The sequence below is a fragment of the Psammomys obesus genome, unplaced genomic scaffold, assembly GCF_907164565.1.
Source record: "Psammomys obesus unplaced genomic scaffold, mPsaObe1.curated_primary_1811, whole genome shotgun sequence".
NCBI lineage: Eukaryota > Metazoa > Chordata > Mammalia > Rodentia > Muridae > Psammomys > Psammomys obesus.
The window spans coordinates 17,110-29,734 of NW_026590201.1; the positions used below are offsets into that span (position 1 = coordinate 17,110).

Genomic DNA, 12,625 nt, shown 5'->3' on the forward strand with positions numbered 1-12,625 from the left:
GTGCATTTGAACCTTGCAAACCTCTTTAGAAAACAGTTGAGAGGAACACTTCCATCCATTTTGAAAGGCAGTAGTGTTCTGATTATCTAAGCTGGTCACATGCATTATGAACACAGAAAATTTCAGGTTCACATCCTCTTAATAATGCACCTCCATTGCTGCTGTCCGCTGGCCTCTCTGGGGCTGGCCCCGCAGGAGGCGGGAGGTTGGACACTGAGACCACAGTCAGATTGGCAGGGAGCTAGGCTGTAAAAGATATAGGCCTGGAAACAAGGGCTAGGGTTTGGCTGTACTTTTCCAAACTATGAAGTAAGGAAGCTGCTGAGGGAAAAGCAAGGCCTCCTCAGGGCTCAGGAGAGGCGCAGGTTTCACACAGGCATGGCGCTGAGTGGAATAGGAAGTGGGGGTGTCCTCCAGCCAACACCTGGCTAGGCTCTACATGCTGCCTTCAGGGCCTGGGTGGGGCAAGGCTTACAGCAGTTCCCGGGAATGCTGGCTGTTCTGGCTGAGATGTTACAGTGACGTCCTGTTCTTGAGAAGTTTGTGTTGCCAGAACAGCCCCATGATCCCAGGTGGTAAGTGGGCAGGCCAGGGTGGACACATCCTCCTGGGATCTGAGTCTTCACGGGTCTGGCTTTGCCTGAAGGACTGAGAAGGGGTAGTTGGCTGTAGAAACACACAGGGGAAGGCTACCACGAAGGCTGGCTGGTGGGGATAAGAGGGTCTCTTGGTGGTGATGTGTGTGGGGTCTAGTGGCTCTGAGTCACAAGATGAGGTCCATCTGTGCTAGTGGGAGAAAAAAATGTGGCTAGTGTGGAGCAGACTAGGGAGTCAAGGCTAACTGGAGCCTCAACTACCTACTTCCACCTGAGGCTCTAGCTTGGAGGATCATCCTCTCTGGTCCCAGAAGCCTCTGGAAATAAGAGCCACTATATACTAGCTTCTGCCCGAAGTTAGTAGTTATTATGAGATTTGAGTTTAGTGTAAATGGCGGGGATTTGGAGTGTGGCAGGGAGAGGTAGCGGGAAGGGAGTGGGGTCTGACATGGGATCACTGTAGACACACAACACAGACACAGCTCTGCAAGCCTGGCCTGGTGCAGGTCTGTCTCAGATGGGGCCAGAGACTGAGATATGGGGTCTTGTGGATTTTTCAGGGACCCCAGGAAACAGGATGAGATTGTACAAGGAAGATGCAGGGAGAGCCCAGCCAACCACTCAGGAGGGCACGGGGTATGGGCAGAGAAGACAAGGATAGAAGGCTGGAGGTCTGTGCAGCAAAGGGGGTGCTTTGCCTGGCCTTCATGTCCCCACAGCTGAAGACCCTAGTGTCCCCTCGGAAGCAAACTTCCCCCAACTCCCCAGGGTCCTTCCATCTGAGTGACTGCAGCACAGCCTTCCCATGTTAGACTCAGGACACTGGCCACTGGTGAGTAAAACATCATACTAGGGAGGCGGAGAGAAGAGCCTGCAATTAAGTGTCTACTGCTCTTATAGAGGACCCGGGTTCAGTTCCCAGCACCCACATCAGGCTGCTCTCAACTGCATGCAACCCTGGTTCCTGGAGCTCCGACACCCTCTTCTGATCTCTGTACCACCTACAAACATAGAACATGCCTCTCTCTCTCTTCCATACACACACACAGAAAGAGGGTGGGGGGGATCTTAATTTTAAAAATCAGGTCACACTCAGGAGGCAGAGGCAGGTGGATCGCTGTGAGTTCAAGGCCAGTCTGGTCTACAAAGCAAGTCCAGGACAGCCAAGGCTACACAGAGAAACCCTGTCTTGAAAAACAAAAACAAAAGAATAGGTCACACTAAGGACCTCTGGGATGGAGTGCTTCCATTGTAGGTGATGGCTCACAAACTAGTCTTGTATCCGGGCCTCCTGGCTCTGTGGTGCTCTCCTCTCAAACTGTGGAACCTGGATAGAGACCACTAGAACTGTCTCTACCAGCTTTCAAAAATCCAACTGCTGTTTTGGCAACACCCCTTACTGACCTGTCTCCTGATCAGCCAGTGTTTGCCCATCAAGGACCAACAAAGAACTTCTGACTCTTCCAGGGGCTTCAGCTTGGCCTGGGTTCCCACTGCATACCACCTACTTGAACTGCTGTCTGTCCATTCCTTTCTCTCATCTGGACCCATTGTCCACCTGCTGCCTACACCCACTGTTAACCCTTTCACCAGCAGTGGCTGCTACAGCATTCCCAGCTTCTGTTTTGTTGTCTTATCCATACAGACTAATGCACCTTCTCCTGTTTTTCTAGTTTTGACTTCTCATGCCTCTTTGGGACTCCTTGTCAACCCTTTGTGGTTACTCACTAACCTACACCCACACACACACACGCACAAGAACACACACATTTGCTATGTGATGTGTTGTGTGTATATAGTTAATATTGGAATAAAAGAAACTGTTGGCCTCAGACAGGCTATCAAAGAAAGCGGGATAGTCTGGCACATTACTGCCACCCAAACAGCTATACTGTGAATATGCTGTTACTAATGTTAATAATATGTTAATAATAATAGCATGTTAAGAATGTGCTGTTATTCAGCGAACTCTGACATTGAGGAAAAGACAAAGATGTGTTGACCTTTGTCTCTGACATAGCAGTGACCCCTACTCTGCACTTGGCCAGCCAGCCAGAGCATAGCCTGGCAGGAAAGAAGCAAGCCCATGAGCCAGGCAGAAGATGCAGCTGCCTGCGGGCAGAGGTTTGGATAGATGCAGGGAGAAGGGAGCCCTGGAAGGACCCCCAGGCAGAGAAAGGAGCCAGACGCCACCCCACACCCGCCCTGCTCCCAGACCTGGCAGTTTCCCACAGGACAAGGTAAGGACAGCTGGCTCCCAGACTCCACATGAGCAAACTCAGCAGAACTACCACGTTCCTGCTAGAACCCAGAACACCCATACAGGACAGGGTGGAGGGGGGTGGCTTTTCACGTGTTTCCTGCTCTAGACACCCCTCCTTGGTCAGGAACCATGTCGCAGCTCTGCCTACACAGACCCAATCCCACATGGGGCGTCCCCTAACCCACGATGGCCATGCCCACAGTGGAAAGCAGTGTGACTGAGCACAGGGCCCCCTGGATCGATGCTCAGTGGTTATGAACGCTTGCTTCTTTCAGAGGACAGGAGTTCAGTTCCCAGAACCCACACTAGGTGGCTCACAGCTGCCTGCCATTGCAGCTCCAGATGACATGCGCATAAACACGCATTGACATGTATGTGTACAGAGAAATACAATTGTTTTCTCTTAAGAATTTTATTACTTTTGTTCGTGCAGGATTTTTTTTTTTTTTTTTTTTTTTTTTTTTTTTTTTTTGCCTATATGCATGTCCATGAACCACACTGGCTGCTCCCGCAGAGGACCTGGGTCCAATTCCCAGAACCCACATGGTAGCACACAATAATCTTTAACTCTAATCCCAGAGGTAATCTTTAACTCTAATCCCAGAGGACCTGTGACAGGGCAACTAGTTCTGACCACTGGTGATGTGAAGTCACATGAAGACATTAAGAGTCCCCAGGGAGGAGCTGCTTCCACAAAGGTGACGGTTTTTCAAAGTGCTCCAAGATCTGGTCTTCCTGGCTCTGCTGTGCTCTCTTCTCTAGCTGTAGAACCTGGAGAGAGAAGCCCATCAGAACTGTCTCCACCACCCTTCAAAGAACCAGCAGCCAGGCCCCATGAGGGTTATGGGCCACCCAGGGACTGAGAGAAGATGTGCTGGGGAAAGGCCTGATGGGAGTTACTGGTGGCCAATGTGGATGGGGAGATGCCAGGTGCTTCTATTTCTGCCCACCATGAGGCCACGGAAATCCCTTGCTGATCTGTAGGGACTGCTACCAAGTGGGTCTTTGTGGGAGGTAGAGTGGTCAAGCCCTTATTACCACTAAAAAGCAGAGCTTGGTATTGGGGAGATAACTTAGCATTTGAGAGCACTTACTACTCCTCCAGGGAACCTGAGTTCAGTTCCCAGTTCTGATGTCAAGCTTTCTGTAACTCCAGGCCAGGGGATCCAAAATCTCTAGCCTCCATGAGCACTTTACCCACAGGCACATATGTACACACACAGATACACACATAGTTACAAAGAACAACAATAAATTAAACAGCTGGTGCAAGTCCCACCCTCTGCCCTTGGTGGCTAGACTGGTCCATTCCTATGACTCAATGACAGCAGGGGGCTGGGACAAACCATGTGTGCATCAGCTCTGCAGGGTGCCCGATCTGTCCAGCCAGTGGCGACATAGGACAGTAGCATGTTGACCCATGTCTCAGCTTCCCAGTGGCCGCTATACCTCCCACTTACTTCCACTGTGTCTTCTGAGTTACTGGGGGTAGGGTACAGGGTGGTTCCCAAAGTCAGCTGGATACAGTCACATCCTTGCAAGGGGAAGCCCAGAGGGTTTTGTAGCCCCATGCCAGCCTTCTTTGGCCTGAGCACTACTGACCAAAGGGACCAGATCTCTCTCTCGGGAGCAGAGGAACATCTGGCAGCATCCCTGCCTTTTCTTCTGGATGTTAGAAGCTCCGACTCCAGCTCAGTCATGATGACCATGATCTGCCTACCTCCATCTTCTGAGTGCTGGGATTAAAGGCATGGATAACGCCAGGCCTATTTCATACACACACACAATTGAGACAGGTTCTCTCTATGTAGCCTTGTACAACTTGCTACATAGGTCATGTGGCCTCAGACTCACAGAGACCCTCCTCCAGCTCAGCGGAACACTGTCCATGGTTTGCCATCTTTAATTGTGTCCCTAGGCGGAGCAGCTGTCTCTCTCTTCAGCGAAGCAGAGCCCAGCTGGGAAGGAGCTGTCTCTAATTTGTCATTTGTGGGTGTTTCTACTGTGGTCTTAAAAAAAGGAGGGAGGCAGAAGCTAAGCCTGCTTTAGTCCCTTTACTGAAGCAAGGGCAGAAGCATGCCATGACAGTTTGCATATAAAAAAAGTTTTTCTCCCCGAGGGAAACCCCTCATATGCTCTCCCAGGCATGATACAAACTGCCCTCTGGTTGTGCTCACCTGGTAGTCAATGCAGTGGAATTGCCAGGGCCACTTCGGGTTGTATAGAAAGGGCCTCAGGTCAAACCTGTTGTCGTCAGGACTGTAGTTTTCAGCGTGATATGCTGGTGTGAGAGTTGTCATCTTGTGCCTGTTCATGGAGTACTTTGAGAAAAATCGCTTCACCTTCTCAGCCACCTGGTGGGCAAGGGACACACGGGCTGCAAGTTAGAAAGGCAGGAAATACTCAAGGCTGAGAGCCCTGCCTTTGGGAGAAATAAAAGGCCAGCGGCTGCCATCCCTGTCCCTGGCTTTCCCTGACAGCAGCATGGAGCTACAGCAGCTGAGCTGGCGCTGACTGAGCTGCAGGACCATAGGTTCCTTGTTCTAACAGCCCATTGCTGTGTTCCAGGAAGCCTCCACGTGGGCCCATTAAGTCCTCTGGCCAGCAGAGACCTAATGCATTCCGAAGCCTCTGTAATGCACCCGCACACCCTGCGTGGATGGCCCACACTGGGGTTAACTTAGGGCAGCCAGGAACCCCAAGCTGGTGAAGATGACAGCCACAAACATTACTGTATGAGAAATAAGCTTATCATTTTGGGGTCACGCACAGGTGGCTCAGGCTGACGTCACACATAACTTTACCTGTCTTGGTGTACAGCTGTCTTTCCACATGTTGAGCACTTTGCAGAACATGCTGTAGGGTCCTGCCTTGGCGACCTTCCGGAGCCTGCCGAAGATGGAGAGTTCTGCGTATGTCATCCCCATGTCTTCCTGTGAGGACAGAAGTGTGTTCAGTGTGTAGTGGGGTGCTGCTGGGAGGGACCTCAGAGGCTGTTGCAGTTGGGGAACCAAAGATCCAGGGAGGTGACCCTCAACAAGGGCCAGAAGTGGATGCCCAGCCTGGGTTCTCAGAACTAGACGGGTGCCAGGATATGCAGGTTTGGAAAATGACCAAAACCCTGCAAGGCAAAGGAGGTGACTGACTCTACTCCAAGGTTGCTCTGAGGGAGGGAACCTGCTGTGAGGAACCTGGATTCCTAGCTTGTCTTCCTCACTTTCCCTCCGACCTACCTTGTCATCTCCCAGTACTAACCACACTGAGAAAGCTAAATGAGAGTGTCTGAGGGCTGGTTCCAGCAGCCTGAGTGAGCCAGGATCCCGTGGCAGAAAGGTCTCCTTTTGGTAGAAGGGCGTTATGAAGGGACCCAGTTACAAGGGAAGACACATCCCCCTGAAATAGCCATCATCGTTACCTCATCCGTCTGAGACACCTGCCCGTTGGCTAAAGGCTCCAGCTCTGCAGTGGCCGGTGCTGACAGGATGCTGCAGGAAGACATACTGAGTTAGTCACCGGGGCTGCTAATGTGCTCATGAGCTCTGGTAGGATGTCCCTAGAAAAGCTGTTCATGCCTGGCAGAGCCATGCTTGGGCTTATGGTCCTGGGGCCTCATGACCCAAAGGATGATGGATCAGGAACAGTAGGAGGTGAAGAGTGCAGGGCAGGGACCCTCACCTGCATGGCTATTAATTAGTAGCTGGGATCAGAAGATGTGGCCTAGTGGCTATGGTGGAATCATCTGACACATTACAGGACACTTGGGAGGAACCCCAGCCTGTGCCGATGAGCTGCCAGGAACAACTCTTTGTGACAACCAAAGGTATCTCCAGATATTGCCTGAGATCCCCTGTGGGCACAACTGACTCTTTGAGGAGAGCAAGGACACAGACTTTTCCTGGTACCAGGAGTGAGGTTGCAGTGGCTTGAATGGCTGTAGGTGTCCTCAACAGTTACTCCCAGAGACCAAGGCTGCCAAGCGCCAGCACCCGCCTCTACCTTGAGAGGGCAGCAGGAGATGAGACAGTATTGGAGGAATTGTCACTTAAGATACTCAGAACTGTGGGCACAGGAACAGCAGTGGGTAGGGTCATGACCTCATGCTCCCAGGTGAAGGGCGAGGCGTAGGGAGCTTAGGAGGGTGGCTGAGTAGGGACCAGGGTGGCCCTGGAGGCCTAGGAACTCCAGGAACCCTGGCAGAAGCACTCACGTCTTCAGGGTGGGAAGCTGGAAGCGCTCTGCGCAGAACTGGACGAAGGCTCTCAGGTCCGTCTTGCTGATGCCGCCTATGGGGTTGATGTCTGCGCTGGAGCAGTCATACTTGGTTAGGTAGCCCAGGAGACTGCCAGGAAGAAAGGACAGTGTCTCCATGATTCCTGGGGTATTGAAAGCTCTGAGGTCCATCATTGCTGGCCAAGGACTCCTTTCTTCCAGGGGCCCTCAAAGTCACAAGCCCGGCACAGCCCGGGCCCCGGAGGAGGCCAGCGGGGTGATACTGAGCACACCGGTAGACACCTATCTTGGTTCAGAATGCTTAGGTACCACCATCAGCCCACCTCTAAAGGCTTGTCTAGAAGGCCAGGGCCAGCCAGGTGGAGCTCATACAGCAAAAAGAGCCCCGGACATTGACCGGGACTGTAGACAGAGATGGACCTGCATTACAGGGTGGGTTTGAGAGGCAGCCCCAGGGCTCCTCAAAGGACATAAGAATTAGAGAGCCATGGCCAAAGTGTGCCGTCAAGATGCCGATGGCTATGAGGACACAAGGAGGGCTGGGTTGGTGGCGGGTATGGGGACAGCCTCCAGAGGCCAGGAAGAGGCCCGGCAGTCTCAATACTTTGAGGGGTTGGAGCAGTCACCCTGCATTGGCCATGAGAACAGAGGACTCGGGGCTTACACGCCTGCCAACCCCACCCGCTGCCATAGCTCTGTCCCAGGCCACTGTGTTCCTTGGTGAGACCACCCATTCCTGGTGGGTGTTTTTGCTGACCCAGTGGCTCCAAGCCTAATGGGCAAACAGTGACACATCTACTAGCCTAAGGTAGGTGTCTTCCGGTGGGACAGAGGGTTGGCACTACTGTGATGGGGCTCAGACTGCCACCAGCAGAAACACGGGCCCTGAATAGGTGCCTACAACACACCCTGCTCTCCTTGTTGTTCATGAGACACACCGCTCTCCGTGTCCTCATGGACCCCGGTGAGACTCTGGCCTTCTTTCCTTTACCTCCTGCTCCACTGATGTCAATCACTGGCCCTGGATGCCTACAGAGTGGTCTCAGCCTGACCTGTTAGCAAGAGCACCCCCACTCTACCCCCACTCACCTGTGTGCCACCCTCAGGCCTGGGACAACAGCCTTCCTTCAGAAGGCAGCCACCACGTGGCTAGGCTAATGTCAGTAACCCAGGCTTGCAGGCTCCCCTGTGAAGGTTCCTGGGCCTAAGCTGTGTGTACAAACTGCACCGATGGTGCGGAAGCCCTGCATTCCTCCTGGGAGGTGCGGTTTCTAGCAGGTCTCAGCAGAAGGTGCCGGCCAGCCTGGGTTTACCTGCACCCCAAACACTGAGCGACCACCTGCCCAGGAGGTGGCCCTTACTTCACCTGCCAGTAACGGGTGAAACTGGATGTGTCTCTATTAACACTGCTGGGAGCAGGTTTGGCAAACTCCCTGGCTGCTCTGTCCTTACCTGACCTCACGGCCAGTCTGTCTGCAGTAGAGGCCAGAGTCCCAATACAACTCTGTCCCAAGTCCCAAGTCCTCTTAGCAATCTCAAAGAACTCATTGGACCCAAGACACCTCAGGCACTTATCCATCATCCTTATGGCTGTGCGTCATCATCTCGCCTCAAGCTCTTAACTCTTTGCTTCTCTTGGCACCATCTCTTGGCAAAACAACAACAAACTTTGGCAAAAAGCTGGATGCCACTGCAGAGGGATGGCAATCCCCATCATACTCTACCCCACCCCCACTGGTAAATCCTTCTTCCCCTACTCCAAGGAGAAAAAGAACAGCCTTGGGCTCTGGGGAATGACGCTGTCAGTAAAGCATTTTCTACATAAGCACGAAGACCTGAGTTCACATCCCCTGCACCCACATAAAGCTGGACACAGTGGTAGTCATCTGTCATCCCAGGACTCCTATGGAGAGAGACAGAATTCCCAGAACCTTACAGGGTAGCCAGCCTGGAGTACACAGCAGTGAACAATGACAGCCTGCCTCAAACAAGGTGGGAGATGAGGACTGACACCGGAAGCTGTCCTCTGACCTGCACACACATGCCATGAACATGCTGGCTGTACACACACACACACACACACACACACACACACACACACACACAATCTGCTAGGTGTGGTGACACATGCTATCATCTCAGTTCTCAGAAAGCAGAGGCAGAAAGACTGCTTCCAGTTTGAGGGGAGCCTAGGTTACAGAGTAAGTTTGAAGCTACTCTGTGCTTCATAGTAAGAAGTTGTCTCAAAAGCAAACCAAACCAAACCAAACTGCAGAAGTAGTAGTGTGTATGTATATGTGGGTGGGTGAATGGATGGACAGATGGATGATTGTGGGTGTATGTACATATTTATGGGTGGGTAGGTTGATGGAAGGGAAGGGAGGGGGGGATGAATGGATGGATGGATGGATAGGTGGGTGGATATACTGATGTGTGGGTGGATGCATGGACGGGTGAGTGGGGGGGTAGATAGTTGGGTGATCAGAGGGATGGATGGCCAGATGGGTGGCTCAACTTATGGCTAGACAGACTGGTGAAAACACTAATTGATAAACACACGATTTTTAAACAATTCTTCAGCTGATGAGGAGCTCGTGAGAACAGTTAGGTGTGACAGCTCACCCAAGGAAAGCAGGGGATGGAGCCTGGAAAGGGATCTGCTGGTCTCCACTGCTGGGTCTGAGGTTGGATTTTTCCTGGAAACTGGTAAAATCCACGGACCAGTGGACATTTTGTTTTTAAAAGTAAGAAAGAAAGAGATTTGTCTTCAGTCCAAATAGAAAAACAGCTTATCTTGTTTGGAAAACTGACTGCAATGAAATAATCTATGATGCATGGTCAGGAAAGGAGGAGGAGGTGGGGCCCCCAGTGTGGCTGACAGGAGCTGGAGGCAGGCCAGGCATGGAAGTAGCCTGAGCTGGATGAAGAGTGGGTTGGCTGGGAGTAGATAGAGGTTTCTTGGCATGCACTTTCTGGATATCCTGATATTACAGGAAGACTATGTCTTGAAAGGACCAAGCTTCCAACAAGAGATTTAGGATACTCGAGTCCATCAAAGCAAGTCCCCAGCCGCACACACCTCTCATCCACATTAGCAGATCCAAGCACAAGAAGGCCTCCTTGAGCACCCCGGGACCAGAGGCTCAGCTGAGCAAACAGGTAGGCGAGGACCATCCTAATCCGAGCCTGGATGAGGAAAAAGGAAGTTATCCTGTGCCAGGACCCAGGAAACAGCTACATTATGATGCAATCATTGCACAGGAGCAACCAAGTTAGAACACAGACAAGGTGAATCAAGCTCTCATGTGCTGGGGAAAAGCCTCCCATGCTCCCCCTGCACCAGTCCACAGCAGGGTCATAGCACCAAGAGTGACAGGAGGTGGGCACCAAGAAGCCGTAGCCAGAAAGATGCGCAGCAGTGCCCTCTGCACTCTCTGTCTTTGGGGAGATGGCCATGCACACAGGAGCAAACAGTGATGGCATGCTGACATCCCAACAGACAGCCCTGGGACCTTTTCTCTCCCTGTTGATACACAGCATGTAGGCTAACCAAGGTAGCCTAGAGGTGGGGCAGAGCCAGCCAGGCCAGGGCTGGACGAAATGCACAGGTCCCCACATATCCCTGTGCGTGGTCATGGTCTCGCACACACTTTTCCCCACTCACAGACCTGCAACCTAAAGCATGGCTGTGTGGCCAGTGGCTAATGAGGCTTGCAGGTTAAACCAGCACTGCCCATCCCATCCCTAGGCTCCCTGTCCTCCATTGTCTTCCCCTCCACACCCTTGGGACCAGGGCCAGGCTCAAACACCTACCTGCACATTCTGCAAGGCCAGGTTCTCCCTGCTGCTTCCTCCATGTGCTGAAAACCGAGGGAACTTCCTAGTCACCAGGCTGAAGATGCCTAAGACAGCCTTCACAGCAGTGTCGATGCTCAGACTGATGTGGTAGCTGCAAATTCACAGGTGAGGGGGTTCAGCAGAGGTATGCTAAGACATGCTCTTAACTACCTTTTAAAGACATTTCTTGGGCCTAGGTGTAATGGTGCATGCTTTTAATCCCAGAATTTGGGAGACAGAGGCAGGTGGATTTATGTGGTCAGCCAGTGTTAGAGTAAGGTCTGTCTAAAAAAAAAAAAAAAATCCCTTGAGGCTGGAGCAATGGCTCAGCAATTAAGAACACTGACTGCTCTTTCAGAGGACCTGGGTTTGATTCCCAGCACCCACATGGTAGCTCACAACCACCTGTAACTCCAGTTCCAGGGGATTCCATACCCTCTTCTGTAACTCATATGTACATACCGACACAACCTATATAATTAAAAACCATTTAAAAACATTTTCTATATGTATTGGAGGGGGCACAAATTCCATGGCATGTGTGTGGATGTCAGAAAACAACTTTAGGGAGTCAGTTCTTTCCTTACAGCATGTGGGTCCCAGGGATTGAATTCAGGTCATCAGACTTGGTGGCAAGCATTTTTACCTTCTGAACCCTCTCGCTGGCCCTCTATTACCATCCAACAGCATGTGACTCAACCATGGTCCACACAGTCATGACACTGTAAAGCCATTACTGCTCACCATCTAGATCCAGAAGTGTTGCAGGATATTTGATCCCACTGTGAACCCCGAAAGTGTGAACTGTAAAACCCTGTTTCTTGTTTGGTGTTGTTGAGCCCTAACACACACCTTTAATCCAAGAGCTTTCTGATAACAGGATTTAGTAAAGTTAACCCTAAGTCAAGAGGAAGAGCAAGAAACCTGCTGACAGTGATTAAAAAGTAAAAGGGACTTTGAGTTGAGGGGTATTTAAGACAGCATGGAGAAGTAGAAAGGGCTTTTAGCTCAGGCTCTGACTTTAGCTTAAGCTTTATTAGCTCTTTAGCTCCCTGGCTTTCAGGGCTTTGAGCTAGCAAGCCTTCAGCCTTGGGTTTTTTTAGCCTTTTGTTCCTGGGCTGTCAGTTAAGCTACTGAGCCTTTTGGGTTTTTTTCCATCTGGACCTGGCTGAGAAGGAAGGTCAGCTGGGTGCTTTCTCTGTCTCTCTTGAGCTACAGCAGGTTTTCATCCCAGCATCTGGTCCTGAGTCTTTATTGGTAAAATTGAATGGTTGGACTTCTTTCTTTCTCCCTTTCTTTCTTTCTTTCTTTCTTTCTTTCTTTCTTTCTTTCTTTCTTTCTTTCTTTCTTTCTTTCTTTCTTCCTCAACACAGAACATACCAACCTAGAAAGAAATCCTGCCCAGTAACTGTCATTCCCCACTCCCATGTACCCCAGCCTGACAACTGCCAGTCCACTGTCTGGACTAATAAATCCACCATGGATATGCCAGTCTGGGCAACTTACAGAAATGGGGTTGTGCATGTCATGGCCTTTGACACCTGGTGTCAAAAGCATGATAGTTCCAAGGGTCACTTATGCTGTAAAGGCACTCTAACACTCCACAGTGTGGGCACGTGACATTTTGTGTAGCCATTCAAGAGCTAATGGAAGTTTGGGTCATTTCCTCCTCTCACTACTGTGACAAAGCTGACAACCA

The 12,625-nt window shown here is 51.2% G+C and overlaps 1 protein-coding gene across 3 annotated transcripts; it reads right to left on the reverse strand.

Annotated features, from left to right (window-relative positions):
• Positions 1 to 2,068: 2,068 nt before the first annotated feature.
• Positions 2,069 to 11,038, reverse strand: LOC129676340 (glutamine-dependent NAD(+) synthetase-like; the record flags this gene model as incomplete). 3 transcript variants are annotated; one of them, XM_055606701.1, is given in 8 exon segments in its annotated part: positions 3,552 to 3,630; positions 3,954 to 4,050; positions 5,037 to 5,213; positions 5,664 to 5,792; positions 6,275 to 6,344; positions 7,067 to 7,198; positions 10,169 to 10,275; positions 10,903 to 11,038. In XM_055606701.1, coding segments are annotated over 7 exon segments (826 nt in total), but the record flags the coding sequence as incomplete, so codon positions are not given.
• Between the last annotated feature and the right edge of the window lie 1,587 nt (positions 11,039 to 12,625).